Below are 18,830 nucleotides of genomic sequence, written 5' to 3'. Positions count from 1 at the left end.
AAAGATGAACTCTGAGTTAAATGTTTTTCTTGGTTGGAGGATCTAATCATGGTTTGGCCAGTATAGAAACTGTATCCTCATTATTAGGTACACCTTGTGCAAACCAATATAATTGTTCTGTCTCATTAATGACTGACGTTTATATATATACAGGTGTTAATTAAACTGTTTGTTGTATCATTGAGCTCATGCTGTACTGTAAATAGGAATGACAAACAGTTCAGAAAAAATCTCACCATAACGTCATCCAGTACAAGGTCATCTGTAACTATATGATCTCAGTTATAAACATATAATTACATTTTCACAATTGTGACAGTGTCACCAAAAACTGAACATATTGTGTTTTTTAAAGAGAAATAGCATGGCAGTGATGTTGTATTGCATTATATTGTAGAGGTATGCCTTAAAAAAGTGGACACAGTTTATTGCAATGTAACTTATAAAGTTGTATAAGTGAGATGATGAAACTTGTATTGCTTGTAAACTTTAATAAATAAATGTGTGGGATACTATCTGAATGGGAAATATTCAATCTTTTCTGACAGCCTCTCTGAGGGGCCAACAATATTAAATGTAGAAATTTTGCTTTAAGTAAATTCTGGGGTTATCCAGCAGTGAATGTTATTACCTTCTTGTAAGATGCCTCATGTACTGTATCTCTAAGAGGAAATTAAAACATGAACTCATTAGAAAACCAGCTCTGCAGAGTAAATAACCCCCCATGTGGAGCTGTGAATAATGTGGCACAAGGTTGCAGAGGAGGAGTTGTACCTGGGACTTAACTTTGGAGGATGCTTTAACTTTATATTAGTATTTGTATTTATGATACACTTTATAATTAGGGCCCGGGCACTGACAGGCACTATTGAAATTGGAAGGATTATTATTATTCAGGCAAATGAATTGGATTTTTGAGGGCTTTAACATGCTCAAATTCTTACCAAAATTTGCAGTAAATTAGAAAGTGGTGAAAACGTACATATTCCCAGCTGCAGTTGGCCTTATCAACAAGGCCCGGGACCCCCACCTGACTTGGACTTTTATCCCACGCCTCAAGGATGTGTTACATTAACACATATTATTATATTATATTGCATTACATTGCATATTGTAAATTGACATTGCTTTCTCCTGTTTCGCATTTTGCTCTCCTGTCTTGCATTTTACTTTTTATATCTTTTATCTTTTATATATTTTGATTTTATATATTGTTTTTTTTCTTATGTGTGTTGTACTTATTGTGTTTTTATGTTCATTGTATGCATCAACTACCAGAGAAAATCCCAGGTAGGTGTAAACCTACTTGGCAATAAATACATTCTGTTTCTGTTTCTCAATGGGCGTGGCAAAATGGCTCAACATTTTATTTTGTTTTTAATTTAATTAAGTTTTTTAAATTTAATTTACCTCATTCGTAGAAGTGAACTGCGCAGGATTAATTAAACATTTTTTTTTAAAAATTGTATTTATTTATTTATTTCTGTTAATTTTCTAGTTTTATTTACATTTTCACCTTTTTCTTTTCATTTCTAATGCTGTATTGTTTAGTTGTTTTTTTTAAAATTCAGTTATATGTTGTAATCTTTTTATATATACAGTCACAGGTTGTACTGGGAGGAAGCTGGCACGGGAATTGATCCCAGTGCTTCGTTCCCACTCCGAGGTGCAAGGTGGCGCTTTGACGCTGGAGAACTCGGCAGGAGAGAGAGAGTTCTCCGGCATCGAGCTGGTTCCAGTCGCCGCGGTGCTACACCCACCGCTCTCTGCGGACTATGTAGCCGAGCAGCTCGCTCCCTGACACCGCGAGGAACACACGACAAGACGGCGGAGCTGCCTGGAGCTCTCCGGCTGGACGACGCTCCCTCACCGGGGCATTGAGACGTCTCGGCTCCGTTGGAGATTGTGACCACATCCAGCAACAACAACAGCAGCAGCTGGCTAACAAGCTAGCGAGCTAACGAGCGTTAGCATCCACCCGCTCACACAGCGGCTCTTACACCGGAAAGGCCGCCGCCGCGCCCGGTGTGGATTTAACTTTCTCCGGCCGCCTCTTCCGGACTGAACCGACCGAAAGTCTCTGTAGACACCGATAAACGAATCGTAACTCATCGGTAAGAATGGACTCGGCTCTGGGGATGAGCGAGGAGGAATGCTTGGCAATATCCTTTTTTGGAATTAAAGTTACCTGGTTCTTTATTCGTGTGTTTCAGCTGGAGCTAGCCAGTGTTAGCCGACAGTTAATGTTAGCAACTCGGCTAGCCTGAAATCATTGCTCTTGTATTTTAGCAGCTAACACTGAAACTAATGAATTAACACACCTGAATGTTCGTAGCTACACGTTCCCTCTTTATTTCAACTCCATCAAATACACACTTGCTCCTGATGAGCCACAATAGCGTCATCATTCAGTTTAACCTTATTTACATCAGCTGCCTTTTATCTGTTGTCACATTGATTTGCATCATGATTGCTAATTAGCATGGCTTCTTCTCACAGAGATCTCCAGTTATGTATATCTCCACACTAACTACACACAATACTAACTTCAGAATGACAAAAAACAATAATAATACAGGGACACCTAAGTTGTGATGTGTCCGAAGCGTCTTTATCATCTTCATCCACAATAATTCCTTGATTGTGCTGCTCACACTGTGAGAGGTCAGGAGCTGAGGTCTGGCCAGAAGGAGTCCAGGCTACTGTCACTAATTGAGCGCAATGGAGAGTTTATGTAAGTATCAGTGAACCTGGTGACTGAACGTGTGTGTTGTTTTGTCCAGCTGTAGTTTAAGATAGTGAGATGTCACAGACTTAGAGTTTTAGATGATCACAGCTTAATTGTGAAGAAATGGTGGTGGTCGTACATCTGAAGTGTCAGGCCTGCTCCCCTGGAAATGTCTTAAATCTGATAAAGTCTCCCGTCATCATGCACCAAATGGCTCTGCTGCTTTCAGGTCAAATGGAAATGTTGCATTTAAAATGCAAATGAACTTGTTTGGAGGTATCTCAAACTGCATTAGCATATCAGTCAGGTGTTTTCTTACGATACGGCCGTGTTGATAGGGTTCCTGGCGTTTTTAAAGTGCTGTGCAGTACAGACACTAGACTTGTACTGAAGTTCACAAAGACTTTTCATCTGGAATGCATCAGCTTCATCTACGTCAAACTGGCAGTCATCACTAAACAACTCCATTCATCATCCACTCACAACTAAATATTAACATCGCTCCCCAGACAGCGCTACACCCAATCATGCAATGACTCACATGCGCCCCTCAGTGACTCTCAAAAGGACCCCCCCATTTTACTGAAGGTTTCAGTGAGGCTTCACTGACCCACTTTCCAGCAGCGGTCAGAAAGCCACCTCCGAGGCAGTGCTTACCATGGAGCTGATTTGAGTGATTTTGGTTCAGTTATGCATAGAAAGGATTTTCACCCTAGTCATCCAGCTGATGGGGGAAGCTACCTTCACACACAAACACACACAATCAGATTTGCTCTCAGTTGGGATTTAAGCGTTAGTCACATGCGCAAACCCCGATACTGTTCTTTCGTCAGCTTTAGCTTTATTCATATTCTGTTATTTGAAAGAGTGTGTTGTTGGTGACTGTTTGTAGCAGTAGCATGAGGGAGAAAGCAAGTCGTCCCACCAGCAGCCAGCTCAGCTAGTCCTGGGCTGTAATGAGACTCACATGGGCACACAAGCTTTGTGCTCAGCTAACTGTGTTAAAAACACACATACTAAACTTGGCAGCAGTCCTGACCAGGTGCTATCAGATATAAAGCTGGTGCGGTACAAATAAAAATATAACAGCCCTACTGTAGAACAAATGTAAATATGACAGTATCTGTTGAAACTGTCTGCTGTTATATTTGTATTGCTAATAAATGATCTCATTAAGTGTCTTCATGCCAAAAGGATGTCCTTGTGATCACCTGTCTTCTTGGCCAGGGCAGTTTGTCTTATGTTTGGCTTTTATTGTTAAGATTTCCGAGACTATTCAGTTTGCAACTGTGTGTTGACAATAAAGTTCAAAGAGGACAGATACAAAAGTTATAAATGATCACCTCAAAAATATATATAAAGCTGAAACATCATGAATTTCTCAGTTAAAACCGGACATCATAAGCCACCATATTCTTATTGAATCCATGGCTGCTGTATTCTAAGTCTTTTCTTCTATTTTGTCCACCGCCCTGAGAAGGAAGAGGAGCTTCTCTGTTGTTGGTTGTCATGTAGCTTACATCATCTGAAGGGCCCTTGTTCATTCTGGGTAATTGCAAATTGCTCTGACACATTTATTGCAGCAAGGCTGAATCATTTTTCTCTCGAAGTAATGAATAGTGAAATGGGCGGGAGGTGTGGGTAGTAACCAGTGTGCCACATGGACCTTGGTTGTTTCTCAGTCATTGTTAATGAAATGTGATCCTGCCTACGTTAACCCTTATCACAGAGTCGAAGCTGGTTTAACGACCTGAAGCTGAGCTCCTCTCATCGTGCTCCACTTTCTTTCTGTGGATTTTTTTGTGTCATCACAGCATGTTACTTCATTTTGTGCCACCGTTTGCTTTTACTGCTAAAGTAACTGAACTGCTAATTCAACTAAATCAGACTTTTGCATGTGAGCATGTGTACGATTTCTGAAAGTCTATTGCAATCACTTGATAGTATAATCTTATCCCTGTATTACATATCCCCATATTCACTTATTTTATGCATGAAACACAACTTAAATTGAAAGAGATTATAATGAGGAAGAAGCTAAGCTGCAGCTTGTTTGTCTTGTTTTTGTGTTTAAGATGATTTCTTGTTTGTTTTAAATGATTTGGGATGATATTAAGTGAGAGTCTCTGCTGTTTTCATCCAGATTGGGTGTGTTGGCCACCCCTGATGCTGTCGTGTCTCGTCCAGTCCCTCAGCTGTCTATACCCATCAATGGGAACTTTGAAATAGTTCGAGGTATGTGTCTTTTTTCTTGTCCTCAATATCAAAATCTGTGTTTCGCCCAGGTTGTCTGCTTTTTTTAGGGGGAGTTTTTTAAATTTTTATTTTCTTGTTCTGTAGATACAGATTGAGCAGTTTTTTCACAGTTTGCAAGATTGTTTTGAGTTTAATTTAGTATTAACCTTTCCCAACCTTTCCTATATCAGACTTGTTGAGTCAGGAGAAGAACTTACCCTCAGACCCTGTTCAGACCTGTTTTTAACATACAACTGAGTAGGTTCAGGTCTGAACGCTACCGAATGTGTCCTGAATGTGTCTTGAGATCCGATCACTCAGACGATATTCAGAAGGGGTTCAGGACGCCCACTAAGCTGACGCCCTCTGACTGCCACAGATTTCGACACAGTCACAAACACATTGTCAACCGACACATCCGGAAAATCAGACAAACATAATTTGCTCATGGTCAACAGAAATGACGTATGTGTGCAAATTTGCATATAGAGCTTGGAGGTGAAATCTGATCCAAAATGATTACAGGAGACGCATTCAGGACACATTTTAAGATCTGTCCTCCTGTTCATATGTGAACTGTAGCTGTAACACCAGTAGAGCTGCTGGTGTTGTGGTCCGGACTAGCTGCTATCAACAGCAGAGAACAGCAGCCTCACCACTCTCACCAGAATGTATGTGTTTAAAAAGAAAAAGCTGATATTTTGGCCTGACTTTTAGACATTTGGTTAACGTCATACGAGTTGTTGGAAAGCTTGTTTCTAATTTTATAGTCCCAAATGTCCCCCCAAGGCAGTAGTAGGGGAAACACTGACAACAATAACTATATCATGTATGTACAGTATAATCAAATGTTAAAGATATTTAAAGTTGCCAGCTGCTACAAATAGTTGTTCTTCTGTGAGATGTTTGTGAATTCCTGTCCAGCCTGTGGCCTCACATTCTTGTCCGCGATGCATAGTAGTGTTACGGTTTACTAGGGGTCATGGCTCAGGTGTAAAAGCAAAGCCGCAGGAAGCTATTCCTTTGTACCGGGAAGAAAAAAATTCAAAAAGCAACACATGACCAATGACACTTCTAGATTACTACCACAGACCTTTGAACCACAACGGCTCCGTTTGAGCTCTCGTTCTTTTTTCATTTCAGAAGCAGACGAAGCTCTTCTTATTGACTTCTCGGTGAATTGTAAGTACTTTTAACCTCTTTTTATGCTTAATAATTCTTTTTTTTCCTATTTTCTTTTTGTCATGTGGTCAGGTTATGTTTTGGTCCTTAAAATTGGCATTCACAGCAACAAAGCCCCCATTCAACCATCCTACATTTTTAGAGCATGCTTTCAGATAAATGTCTTTATTTAGAAGCAGAGGCCGTCCCAGGGAGTCACCAGGGCGCTCTGAAAGAATGCTGACATAGTTCACTGTTAAATCACTTTGCTTTGTTTTCTGGACAGTCAGTATTTGCTAAGTCTGAAGGTGCCTAACATGTGTGTTTGTCTTTTTTCTGTTCCCATCTCAAGCTTTTGTCAGGGTACGAATTAAAGGCGAAAAAGCCCCAGAGCTGATGATGGAACTGCAGAATGATGATCGGACTCAAACCTTCTTGACCCAGCTGAAGAGTGCTCAGCAGCAAGGTAAGACTCCGCTCTCTGTCAACAGACCAAAGCAGTTGGATATTTAATTATTTAATCACTCATGTAACATTCATTTACAGAGGGTGGATTACACCACTCGTGGATTTCCTCTGTGTTCCTGCCACATTGGCTGGTGATTTTGAAATGAGATCCGCTTTTAAATGTGACAGGCCTTCATTTGTTTTATCTGTGTTACTGACTCTCTTCAAAAGAATAAGTTATGTTTATCATCTTTTCCTTCCCACTTAAATCCTTTGATATGGCAGTGAGTCCAGTGAACGATCACAAAATTCATAGTAGTTGGATTTTCCGTTTAGTTGATGAAAAGAAATGTCACATGTTGGGGTTTCCTTCTGTACGTACTCTGCAGTGATCTGGCATCAGGACAAACAAGACAAGTGCATAACCAGTTCAAGCTAAAAATAGACCTCAATTATAACAACAAGGAAGTGGAAGGGGTACTTCTTAAATCTCAGAGCAGCGTAACAGATTTTGCATGCAGTCAGTTGTGCTTGTCAAGTTTCTTGTGATTCAGCTTTGACTGTTGGTCGAGTGCAAGGTGTTGAACACGTTGGTATGAATGATATTTGATAATTAAAGGCTTAATTTATTTAATTTTGAGGAAACTGACTTGTGAACAAACATACCTCATAAATTTGCAAAGTAATGACGCAAACCTTCATTTGGAAAACTCATACTGTGATACTGTGATTGTGTTTGTAGCCCAGTCATGCACTAGTGGAACCGTGCCCTCTTTTTTGTTGCCTTTTTCAACTGGTCACTTGTTCGCTGGAACTCCCTACTTCCTGTAATGACAACATGGTGCTTCTGGGTGTTGGCTCATTTTCCTCTGACATCATATTTACATTGACAGGACGGCTGAAACAGGATGTGGATTTGCCTAAGTAAACTTGAATGTATCTTATATTTAAATGTACATTCAGGATATCTCGGTTTCTTTTCTTGAGCAAGCTGTTACACCCATATTGTTTGTTTTCTATGCATTTTAAGATAATTCCTGGGAAGATGTTCCTACTGCTTGAGTACAGTTGGTTTGAAGCTGGATTATTTCCTCTGACAATGCTGTTTAATCTTCACAGTTGAACCGAAAGTCACAAAACTAAAAGCAATGGAGCCACTAGCCCCAACGATGCCGAGAGGTCCAGTCCCCATCCCACCACAAAGAATAAACAAGACTGCTAACCCTGTGGGCTCTGGAGTGAACCCATCCAAACCTGCCGCTGCACTGCCCCCCAACCACCACAACAGCACTACCACAAATCAGACTAAGACAGGTAACATACAGAGTCAGACTATTTATAGCTTCTGTGTAAAAAAAGCTCTAAATATAACCTTTTTGTTATCATTTCTTAGTTTCTGTTGTGTTCAATACTGTATTTTTGAACTTGCTATTTCTAAAGATCCAGCTCAGTCACTTGCCTCAGACTTTGGCTTCGAAGATTTCGACCACGCTCTCAAAGTGGAGGAAAAGAAGAACCACCAGAATCGCATGGTTGCCACCAGGGATCCTCCTCTGCCCCCTCGGCCTCCTCGCTTAGCCTCTTACACTCCATCCAATCCTCTGCCTCCTGCACCAGTTCCTAAAGAGAGATCTGTCTCCATACAGGCCAAAGAGAACTCCTTTAACACTAAGCCAGAGTAAGTTCACTTGTCAAAACAGCAGAAACAACGGAAACTGGTCATTGCAAGTGTATTTTAAATTAGTTAAAATTGTTTACATTTCATATAGTGGCTTCAGCAAGAATCTGTCCTAAGTCTTGCTGGTGTTAAATAATGCCTACTTTTTCCATTTCAGTAGTTTTAGGTCTGGGTATGACCGTGTGGACAGACCACCTTCTTGGTGTGAGAGCCCCACCACCAACAGCATGAGGCAGAGCATGTTCTCCAGCCAGGCAGGACAAAGAGAATACCTCATCAAACACCGTCTGGGCAAGAAGGAGAAGGAATATGTGGATATCCAAACATTTAGGTGAGTATCACATCTATGTGAATGATTTTATATTTTTGTATTTTCTCCTGCCACCACTAACCCTTCACTGTGTGTCCTGTCTGTAGGTTTTTCACAGGCACATGGAACGTGAACGGTCAGTCTCCAGACAGCACCCTGGAGCCATGGCTCTCCTGTGACACAGAACCTCCTGATATATATGCTCTGGGGTCAGTAACCATTAATCATACATCAGTTTCCTGATGAGTAGTCGTACAAAGCTGGCTTCTTTTCTTGATTAAACAACAACCAATATGGTGACTTGGTTTATGACTTTAGTTTTCAAGAGTTGGACCTGAGCACTGAAGCTTTCTTCTACATGGACTCGTCCAAGGAGCAGCTGTGGGTGGAAGCTGTGGAGAGAAGTTTGCACCGGAAAGCCAAGTACAAGAGGGTGTGTAAAAGAAATGCCTCCATATCGAGTACATTCTATTTTCGTGTTGATGAATATATGGTTTTCATCAGTAGGACAGAACATACGTTGAATAGGCCCTAACATGATTTTTTTATTTTCTATGTCTGCAGATCCGGATAATTCGACTCGTGGGGATGATGCTTGTGGTCTTCGTCAAAAAGATTCACAAAAATCACATCAAAGAAGTGGCTGCAGAGCATGTGGGGACTGGAATCATGGGGAAAATGGTTCGTTCAGCTTACATTTGAACTGACTGCATCAAAATACAAAATGATCATAGCCACATGGGGGAAAAGCTGTGTTTTGTTGTTTTTGGCATTTGTGTGCAGGGGCTAATGATACATTTGTTTAGCTGGATCTGCAGCTTCATGTTGAGCAGAACTAAACTCAAATAATAAACTTTTCAGAAAATATCACTGGACGTTTGTGGAGATCCTGGTTATTAACTAACACATGAGCAAGCCTGGAATTATTACCCTCTCCTTAATGTTCTTTTTCCCCCAACATCCGTCTGCAGTCATTTTGTTTTCAGAGCAAATTTCTAAAACTATTTTGAAAACTTAATTGTGTTAATCAGGAAGTGAAATAGTGACTTGATATTTTAAACTTATTTCCTGTATTAATTTCCCTAGATTCAAATAAGGGGCTGGTTGATGTCAATCGCACAGTCATGACAAAAAACACTATGCATTTTCTCTCTCAGGGGAACAAAGGAGGCGTGGCTGTGAGGTTTGTTTTCCACAACACGAGTTTCTGCATCGTAAACTCTCATCTAGCAGCACACGTGGAAGACTTTGAGCGCCGCAACCAGGACTACAAAGACATATGTGCCCGCATGTCCTTCCACCTACTGGAACACCCCCCTCTCAATATCGTCAAGCACGAGTGAGTTCCTCTGTTAATGATGTCCAGAGTCGGAACATGGCTCTGGATTAATGTCTGACCTTACACTCATTGGTTTGTATCATCAGTTATTTTTTTGGTTTTTCAACATGAGCTGTAAGTGAATTGTTGTGGTTTATAATGTTTTGTTCAATATTCTGCAATAACACTGAATTCTAGGATAAATTGTTCTTAATTCAGATAAACATGGAGCTAATCAGAGTTTTCAGTAGCTTTACAACTATGATTTATAGAGTAAACTTCTCTTTGACAACATTTTATACTTTGTAAGTTAAATTGTATTCACTACAGTGTTGTTGTTGTAATTCTGTTCTTTTAAGCCACCTCTGTCTCCTCTTGTGTTTCAGTGTAGTGATCTGGCTCGGGGATTTGAATTATCGCCTGTGCATCAATGATGCTGCTGAAGTCAAACAGCTCATTGCACAGAATGAGTTAAAGAAGCTTCAGGACGTTGATCAGGTGAATTTCTTCTCCAGATCAGTGTGTATTCTCTGGTTTGATGTGCAATGATAAGCAACAGCTGAAAAAAAACATGCCAAATCAGTTATGTAATCTTGAAGCAAGAAAACAGTAACTGTCTGAGTAAACAGTAGTTTGTTAACAGTAACTAACGCTTTACAATGTTGCTTCTTTTAATGTTTAGCTGAACATTCAGAGGCAGACGAAGAAAGCCTTCACAGATTTCATGGAGGGAGATATTAACTTCCTGCCCACGTACAAGTACGACCCCAAAACAGATCGATGGGACTCAAGGTAAAAACACATCCCTCTGTTCTATCTGTTTGCTTATCATTTACTACACAGCTCACTGCAGGATTTGTGTTCCATTTACTAATATCTGTCTTCTTTGGAAGTGAAGTTTTTCCAGCCTTATCGTTACAGTAACACAGAGTCAGCAGTACTGCTCGTCAGTCCCGTGTCTCACCTCTGACTTTTCCTCTAAAATCACAACTGTTTCCTGCAGTGGGAAATGCCGTGTCCCGGCTTGGTGCGACAGGATCCTTTGGAGGGGCACAAATGTCAACCAGCTCAAATACCGAAGCTGCATGGAGCTGCAAACAAGTGACCACAAACCTGTCAGCTCCCTCTTCACTGTCGGGGTAGGAGGCTATGTTGGCAAATACAAAAACTAGTTAAAACATGCAACATCAACAAATTTCACAGGACTTTGATGTAATAAAATGTGTTTTAATTGATAAAAATCAATAAATAGGACTTGTGTGTTTGTGTACCAGGTGAAGGTTATAAATGAGCAGCGACACAAAAAGGTGTTTGAGGAGATTGTTCGAGGGATGGACAGAATGGAGAATGAATTCCTTCCATCTGTATCTCTGAGCCGGAGAGAGGTAAGAATAACGTCCTCAAACATGTGTGCTCATCATACTCATGGCCTGTGTTATATCTCCTCCTCAGGTCATATACACAGCTTAAAAAAAATGACAAAATGACCTAACAACGGTCAATGGAATCCAAAATCATCCACTCATTGAAAAGTTGAACTGACTTGGTTATGTACTGCGATGATTTCGTTTTCCCTTAATTTTTTTGAGCAGTGTATATCAGGCTAATAACCAGAATAGACTGTGTCACTCTCTCTTGAAATAGGTAGGGTGAGGTCGCTGGGCTTAGTTATTAATGTTTCTTCTTATTGTCCCTTAGTTTGCATTTGAGACTGTGAAGTTCCGGCAGCTTCAAAAGGAGCGTTTCCTCATAACCAACGACGGGCAGGTCCCCTGCCACTTCGCTTTCATCCCAAAACTCAATGACTCACAATATTGCAAATCCTGGCTGCGTGCCGAGCCAAGTGAAGGATTCTTAGAGCCCTGTAAGTCCTGTCATTCATTTCTTTGTTCTTATTGTTCTTTGGCTCGTTGCCTCACATTTTTTAACAATGGTGATGTAATATTATGGAAAACTAAAGTATGAAATGGGCGTAATATATTGAAATGCATAAGGGAAATTATAAATTTATAGATTTATTCTTAAGGACAGATTTGTCCTATGACATGTCCTAAGCTTATCACTGAAGGGGTTATTTTGAATGTTGTGAAAGTTTATGCCCTATTCCCTGAGTGGGCCAATTTAATGTTCTCTTGGTATTTGTACTTGTAAGCACAGGGGATGATAAATAAGGCATGTTTCAAATGTGCATGTTTTCTTGCAAGATAATGTTCAGTTAGTTTGTGATAAATTCAGAATGAAGAGGCAGCTCCTATGAAAATGTTCTCAGTATGTTCCTTAGAAAGTTTCTCTCAACCTTTGATATATCTTCCTGACCAGCTGAGACCCTGGAGATCTTCCTGGAGGTGTACGTCAGTAAAGACTCAGTCACGCTGCTGAACTCTGGAGAGGACTCCATAGACGACATTCTGGTGCTCCATCTGGACCGTGGCAAGGACTACTTCATTACCATCTCCGGCAACTACCTGCCCAGCTGCTTTGGCACCTCGCTGGAGACTCTGTGCCGCATGAAGAAGCCCATCAGAGAGATTCCCATCACCAAACTCATTGACCTGGTGAGGGAACGCTAACCCAGCAGCCACAACATAATTTAAAAGTGATAGGATTAGTGCACAACAAAGGCTTATTTTTCTCAGATTAGTTGAAACGCTGATTGTACAAAAATCCTGTACTCGCAGCAGCTTAGTTCAGATTGTATGCTGATGGCGGTTCCTCCCTCCGGAGCTGTTCACGACCTGAAACCTGAGCAGGAACATGCGAGGACTTGCTCACTCCCTCAGGGTAAACTCGGTCACAGAGAGATAGAGAGAACCTATATGTGGAGAGCACAAAATGCCTCAGCCTGTATATTTCTGGCCATGAGGGGCCAGGGGAATGAGGAAGTGTCTCGAACATAGGAAGGGAGCTCCTAAAGAACAGGGAAAACTGACTCAGGTTATATCCACTTTAGCCTGGTTCTTATAAATAGACTCTTCTGGCTTTAACATAAACACTTCTGTCTTCTTCCACCATGCTTTTTGACTTAATCTGATTTGGCATTGGGATAAAGTTCTACTATCAATCGTTTCTCTTATTTCTTCTAAACTGTTCCCTTTTCCTATTTGATCAGTTGATTTATGCAAAAGCAATTCATAATCTGTCCACCTTTCTGATTCTGTGTTTATACGTAGCATTGCTATCTACTTTGTTCTTACTTCTTTTGTTTCCCTTCATCACCTCTCCTTACCTTGATTATTCCTTTCCAACTCTTCACTGTGGTTGTGGGCTGACTTCTTGCTCAGGGAGACGACAGCTACATGGAAAAGGTAAAACATTAATACTGATTTTCATCTATATGATCAGTCAAAACCGAGTCAATATCAACTCAGTTCAAAGACTTGTGTGGCTCATGTTCAAACCATGTTCATTGCAGGCTTTGACACGTTAATGTATAACTTTCGCTTTTATCTACTGCAGTAGAAATATTTAAGAAATGGTTGGGCCACTAACTCTGTGCCCAACAAGCAAAAAATTTCATTACGGTGAATTCAGTCTGTAAATTTAGCTCTCAGGTAGTTAGATAAGAAGTTTGATTCCAATATAATGAGTGTTGGGAGTCTTAAATGCTAACATAAGACTGAAATCAGAGGAAAACTGTGAGCCAAGTAATATCTAAAAGTCAAATATTCTCACAACTCAAAATGGTCCTGTGGCAAAACAGCTGGTGTTGATTCAGGGGGCTAGTGAAACAAGAAATCCAATCTTTTTTGCGCTATCTCAGGGAATCAGATTTTATTCTTCAACTCTCTGTATTCTTTTAACTATAGAGAGAGTCGAGCTAACTTTGTCCCTCTGCTTCGAGTCTTTAGCCTGAACTATGCTAATCACCTCCACAGACACAAGAATGATATCTCAAACCTCTCATGTGATTCTTGCAGAGTGACTAAGAATGAAAGCATCCTTCATAAAGTGTTTAACTATTCAGCTACAACGCACACTGGAGTGTACACACTCATCTGAAAACTGCAACACTGCCCACTCACTCCACATTCCAGAAAGCTGACAAGGGCAGGAATTGTTAACCCGCAGGCAATCGCAGACCAGACCATGACGGTTTAGTTATAATCTGCGTGTGTGTCTGTTTCTGAAGGGGTGTGTGGATCAGTCATCCATTAAATCTCCCCTTGCCCATTGAGGACAGGGTAGACCAGTCCAGTTAAAGATAGAAACACACACACACACAAAATCTAATTTCACAGCAGGTCACCCTCATGGCACATTGCTCCTTTATACACATGATTAAAGCTAATGAGAGGAAGTATTAATCTGTTCAGCTCAGCCCAGGGACTCGTATGAATCCTAAAAACATGTCTCTTCTTCCATTTCAACGGTTATTACTGAAATTAAATCGCTGCATGAGTAAACACGAAGCCATTGGGAAGAGACATTTTCCCCATTTCTTTTCAACGTAACAGTTTAATATATTGGACGATTCACCAGACTAACTATCCTTAAGGATCACAAGAAAAGCTTTGGGTAAAACATGTTGAAGACTTATCACATTAGTTCTGCATATTAACGTCATCCAGCATTAAAGGCCCTCTTTCCGGTCTGTGCTGCCTCAGCTGGGGTTATTTTTGACTTCTCTAATGAGTCTCAGAGATCCATTTGCAGAGAGAAAAAGAATGTGATATCCAGCTCTTAGTAAAATGGCTCTACTCCAAGTCTCCAGACCTCAGAGATAATCTTGATCTGACTGCTGCTCCGTCTCCATCACTTATTGATCAGCTGAGTCATGTGCAGTCTTTTTCTAGTAGTCTCTGTTACAGTTGATCCAATCACGTAGTATGTCGGTAATTTCGTGATTTCAGATAATTTTTCCTGTAATGATTAAATGGGGGAAATATTGGGGTCCTACTCCAGGAGATAATCGAATGTCCTCGCTGTAGTTTGTCAATGTAAATCATGTTTGAATTGTCTCCTGTCAGGAAAAGTCAAAGGTGAGCTTCCTGATGGTGGATGGTGCCAGTACTGAGGACAAACCTCTAAAGATCCCCAAGGAGGTGTGGATCCTGGTCAACCACCTCTTCACCAAGTCCTGTGATCAGGTGAGAAGCCACTGACGAACAGCACAGGTTTAAGACTCACTGAGAGGAAATAAAACTGACTCGTTCTCAAGTATAGCCCCTCCAGAAAATATCAGGAAAATGTGCATTCCTCTCTGTGCTTTTAACGTTTTTAAGAAGATGGAATCGTGCTCGTCTTCTCCTCAATTTATTTTCCTCAGAAGAGAAAGAATTTAGCTGTTGCAAATATAATATTGCATTTTCTGAGTAACTTTTTTAAGTTGTGTTTAGTGCATTTATTCTTAAATTCACCAAAGGACAATGGTCTAATAACTGACCTAAAATTCTAGAACGTATAATTTCATATCATAATATCCTATTATTGTCTTTATCCTCCATATTCTCACATTGTGCCTCTTATGTTGTTTCCTTTGTGCAAATGTGAGCATTAGATCAGTTTTGTACCATTTCTACAGGAACTATGTTTGAACAGTGCTTGTGCTGCAGCTCAGCCTCCATCTGATCTCAGGGCAACACCACACACACACACAAAGTCTTTTCACGCTGCCTTAACCACATCTTCCCTCTGACTTTGCATGTAATCCCGCCACCTCTAAACTCACTTTGTGTCTGAACACGCATTATGTAGGTCATAGTGAGAGCTGTGTTAAATGTTCCACGTGTCATCTTTGTGCGTCTCTCAGGAGGACCTGTTCCAGACACCAGGCCTGCAGGAGGAGCTGCAGAGCATCATCGACTGTCTGGACACCAGCATCCCCGACTCCATCCGTATCCTCATTTATCAAGCAGCTTCACGCTGACCCAGATTTCACCAAGACCCAGTTCTGCAATCACATAGAGAACAAATGTAAAATAAAACACATAAGCGCTCACATGTAGCCTGTTGTGTGTTGGTCATTATGAGTGAGTGAGCATGACTGTGGTAATAACAATAATACTATAACTTTGTGTCCAGCTTGAGGTATAACATTGATTTCTCAATGTCTCAGGCTGTGCAAATGTTAAAAGCTACATGAGATATAATGAGAGAGGTTTGGAGATGACCAGGTCTAAATTGTTTTATCCAGGGGCCTTACCGGGCCCCAGGTTTTCTTATTCTTCCCTAACCCGTCACCCAGCCGGTTGTAACCACTCTGTGGCCGAGGCTCTGTTGATCTTCCTGGAGGCGGTGCCAGAACCAGTGGTTTGTTATGAGCTATACCAGCGGTGCCTCGAGTGCGCTCACGACAGCCGCCTCTGCAAACAGGTGCAGCGATCACTGTTCTGTTCTACACTGCAAAATACGATTTATAGTCAATAAGAAGACACTTTAGTTGTGTTGTGTGGCTGTAAAGAGCTGTTTTTTTTTTTGAATTCTTCTGTATGACTAATCTGTCACTTTGATGAATCCCAGTTGATCTCCCAGTTGCCCCGGGCTCACCGCAACGTGTTCCGCTACTTAATGGCCTTCCTGAAGGAACTTCTCAAGCACTCGCAAAACAACAACCTGACAGCCAGCCTCATAGGTATGACAGGGACATGTGTTAGATTATCTATGTTGTTACTATCTATATTATGACATTTGACCCATCTACTAAAAGTAATAGAGGACAAGGTTAAAAAGTCTGTCGCTAATATTCTTTGTTGATTGTTTTTGTCTTCTAGCCTCCCTCTTTGCCAGCCTCCTTATCCGACCACCTCCCAACCTGGTCGGCAGGCAGACGTCACACGAGCGGCAGAAAGCCATCGACTTTGTTCTGGGTTTCCTCATGTCCGGAGACGAGGAGTAAACCAGGTCAAGACTCCCTCACAGCATCCGTAGGGTTTGGAGTTAAACTCTACCTGACTTAACATTTGGCACAGGACCTGGACCCATAGGACTGTGTGTCACACGACCCACTTGGTATTTTGTCGTCTTTTTGGAGACCACACCTGACACAGCTCTCATGTAAGAGGTACCACAGACTGACTTTAGGACTGGGACAACATTATCAAGTGTCATGTCTTCACCCACAGTCTGACCGATCACTGGATTTTGGAGAACTACGCAGAGTGTTGGACTGATGCCTTTGCACTTTCAGATGACCTAAAGGACCTGTAGGTCGGTGCTCATGCCAAAATAACCCCTGAATAGTTAGTGGTATGAATGTAAAAACACTATGTATCCATAAATGCTAAGGAAAAGACTCAATCACACTAAAGAAAAGGAAATTCCTGTCGTTTAAAGAAGTAGACTGAATTTAAGGACAACAATCGGCTATGAAATTGAAACCAGTGAAATGTTTTAATGTTGTCGCTGATCGCTGTTCACTGATCAAATGATTCAATAGATATAAATAAGAAAATAAAGAGCATAATTGTGGAAATCTATAACAAAGAATGTTTAAGCTTAAGATAAATCATGACAATCATCATTTTATTTGAGGGGATAACATTGAGATAACCAAGATAACATTTTTTTCTCATGTTTTAACTGTTATTTATATATTGTTTTCTTCTAAGTTTGCACCATGTGAAAAGATTTCGAATCATACTACAGTTTGTTTTTAACTCGGTTCAATGGAAATATTCATATTTTTAATCATGTTATAGAAAACTCTTTCATGTGTGTGTGTTATTTTGTAACTTCAGCTGTGAGCCCCTCATCTCGTTTTGCCAGTTCCTGCTGAGTTACAAAACACGTCTGTTAACACACCAACTAACTTCCTGGTTGACCGGAATCAAGAGTGACGCTCTGTGGTGTTCGGCGTCTTAAATGGTGTAAATACTGCTGTGATTGTTTCATATGACCGTTGGTGTGGTGGTGCAGGTCTGTGATGGTGTCCCCAGTCCGTCATGTTTGTCATGAAGGTATAATCTTAATGTCTGTGTTTGTTTACGTCTTTTTCCTCCACATCCTGAAGCTCATCCTTCATAGTTTCATGCCTGTGTGATGCCAACACTCAAACCACATGAGTAATACTTGCTTTAAGTGGTGCAACATTTTCTATGTGCGAGATTTAATGGCTCATTACTCTGCAGGATACAGCCCGTCTTTGTGCAGCTTTCTCATTTGTGCCACAGGGATTTTTTTGCCTGCAGTCGCTGTTGCAAAAAACATCCTGGTTATTGAAAAAAGGAACTTCTAAATTGTGTATAATGACCAGTATTTCCTCTTAAACAGTTTTTTTCTCCAAAGAGATGACAGCATTAGATTTCCCAGTTGACAAAAACAAAACCACACTTGTGACATTAATGTGCTTATCTCAGTATCTTCTGCAACGTAGTGTTGTCGGCGGTTTTCTTCTCAGGCGCTCCAGAAACTCTGCGTCATGATGTTTTATCTTCAAAGACGATGCGAACAATTCTGACAATTGTGGCACTTAGAAAGGAAAAGCCTTCTCCATTGGTCTTAACTGAAGCAAACTTTGAAACAAGCTTTTAACCAAAAGGTGTCTCAGGTGTGAAAGGAACGATCCTGGTGATTCAGAAATTGAGAGAAGCGATGTATACAGCGGTCCTGAAGTTACTCACTTTGTCAGAAATTCTGCCCTCAACATGTCAAATGGAGAAATCGGTATAATCAATAACTTGAGGTTGTGAGTGTTGTCTTATGCCACTGTATCAACTGATGTATTTGTGTGGATTCATTGTGCTTCTTGTCTTTTTTGGTTTCTGTTCAGAATTATTGAGGTCAATTTAAAGGTACGCTAGGAAACAGTCGCACCTGTTTTCAACTTTTCAGAGTTTTTGGTACTTTTAATTTATTTAACAGAAATAAAACTACGTATAAAGCTGATTTGTTTTCCTGTGCAACACTTTTTGTCTGCGTCACTGCTTCCTTAAGAAAAACAAAGAGCGTTGGATGGATTTTGCGGCTCACTCCTCAGGTGCATGTGAGATCGTTGCCGGCTGATGTTCACGCTAAA

The 18,830-nt window shown here is 40.8% G+C and overlaps 1 protein-coding gene across 1 annotated transcript; it reads left to right on the top strand.

The window, feature by feature from the left end:
* The first annotated feature begins 2,055 nt into the window (after nucleotides 1-2,055).
* Nucleotides 2,056-18,700, top strand: ocrl (OCRL inositol polyphosphate-5-phosphatase). Its single transcript, XM_061079511.1, has 23 exons — nucleotides 2,056-2,114; nucleotides 4,872-4,963; nucleotides 6,107-6,145; nucleotides 6,477-6,590; nucleotides 7,691-7,885; nucleotides 8,012-8,249; nucleotides 8,407-8,580; nucleotides 8,667-8,768; nucleotides 8,878-8,992; nucleotides 9,124-9,240; nucleotides 9,717-9,898; nucleotides 10,264-10,375; nucleotides 10,560-10,669; nucleotides 10,881-11,016; nucleotides 11,152-11,262; nucleotides 11,576-11,741; nucleotides 12,197-12,432; nucleotides 13,159-13,182; nucleotides 14,845-14,964; nucleotides 15,627-15,711; nucleotides 16,062-16,189; nucleotides 16,337-16,448; nucleotides 16,588-18,700. Exons 4-23 carry the CDS (start codon nucleotides 6,521-6,523, stop codon nucleotides 16,710-16,712), a joined length of 2,658 nt encoding a protein of 885 aa, XP_060935494.1. The 5' UTR covers nucleotides 2,056-2,114; nucleotides 4,872-4,963; nucleotides 6,107-6,145; nucleotides 6,477-6,520; the 3' UTR covers nucleotides 16,713-18,700.
* The last annotated feature ends 130 nt before the right edge of the window (nucleotides 18,701-18,830 follow it).

The sequence above is a fragment of the Limanda limanda genome, chromosome 10, assembly GCF_963576545.1.
Source record: "Limanda limanda chromosome 10, fLimLim1.1, whole genome shotgun sequence".
Lineage (NCBI taxonomy): Eukaryota > Metazoa > Chordata > Actinopteri > Pleuronectiformes > Pleuronectidae > Limanda > Limanda limanda.
The sequence above is the reverse complement of the archived record's forward strand: the minus strand, read 5'-3'. Positions and strand labels throughout refer to the sequence as shown.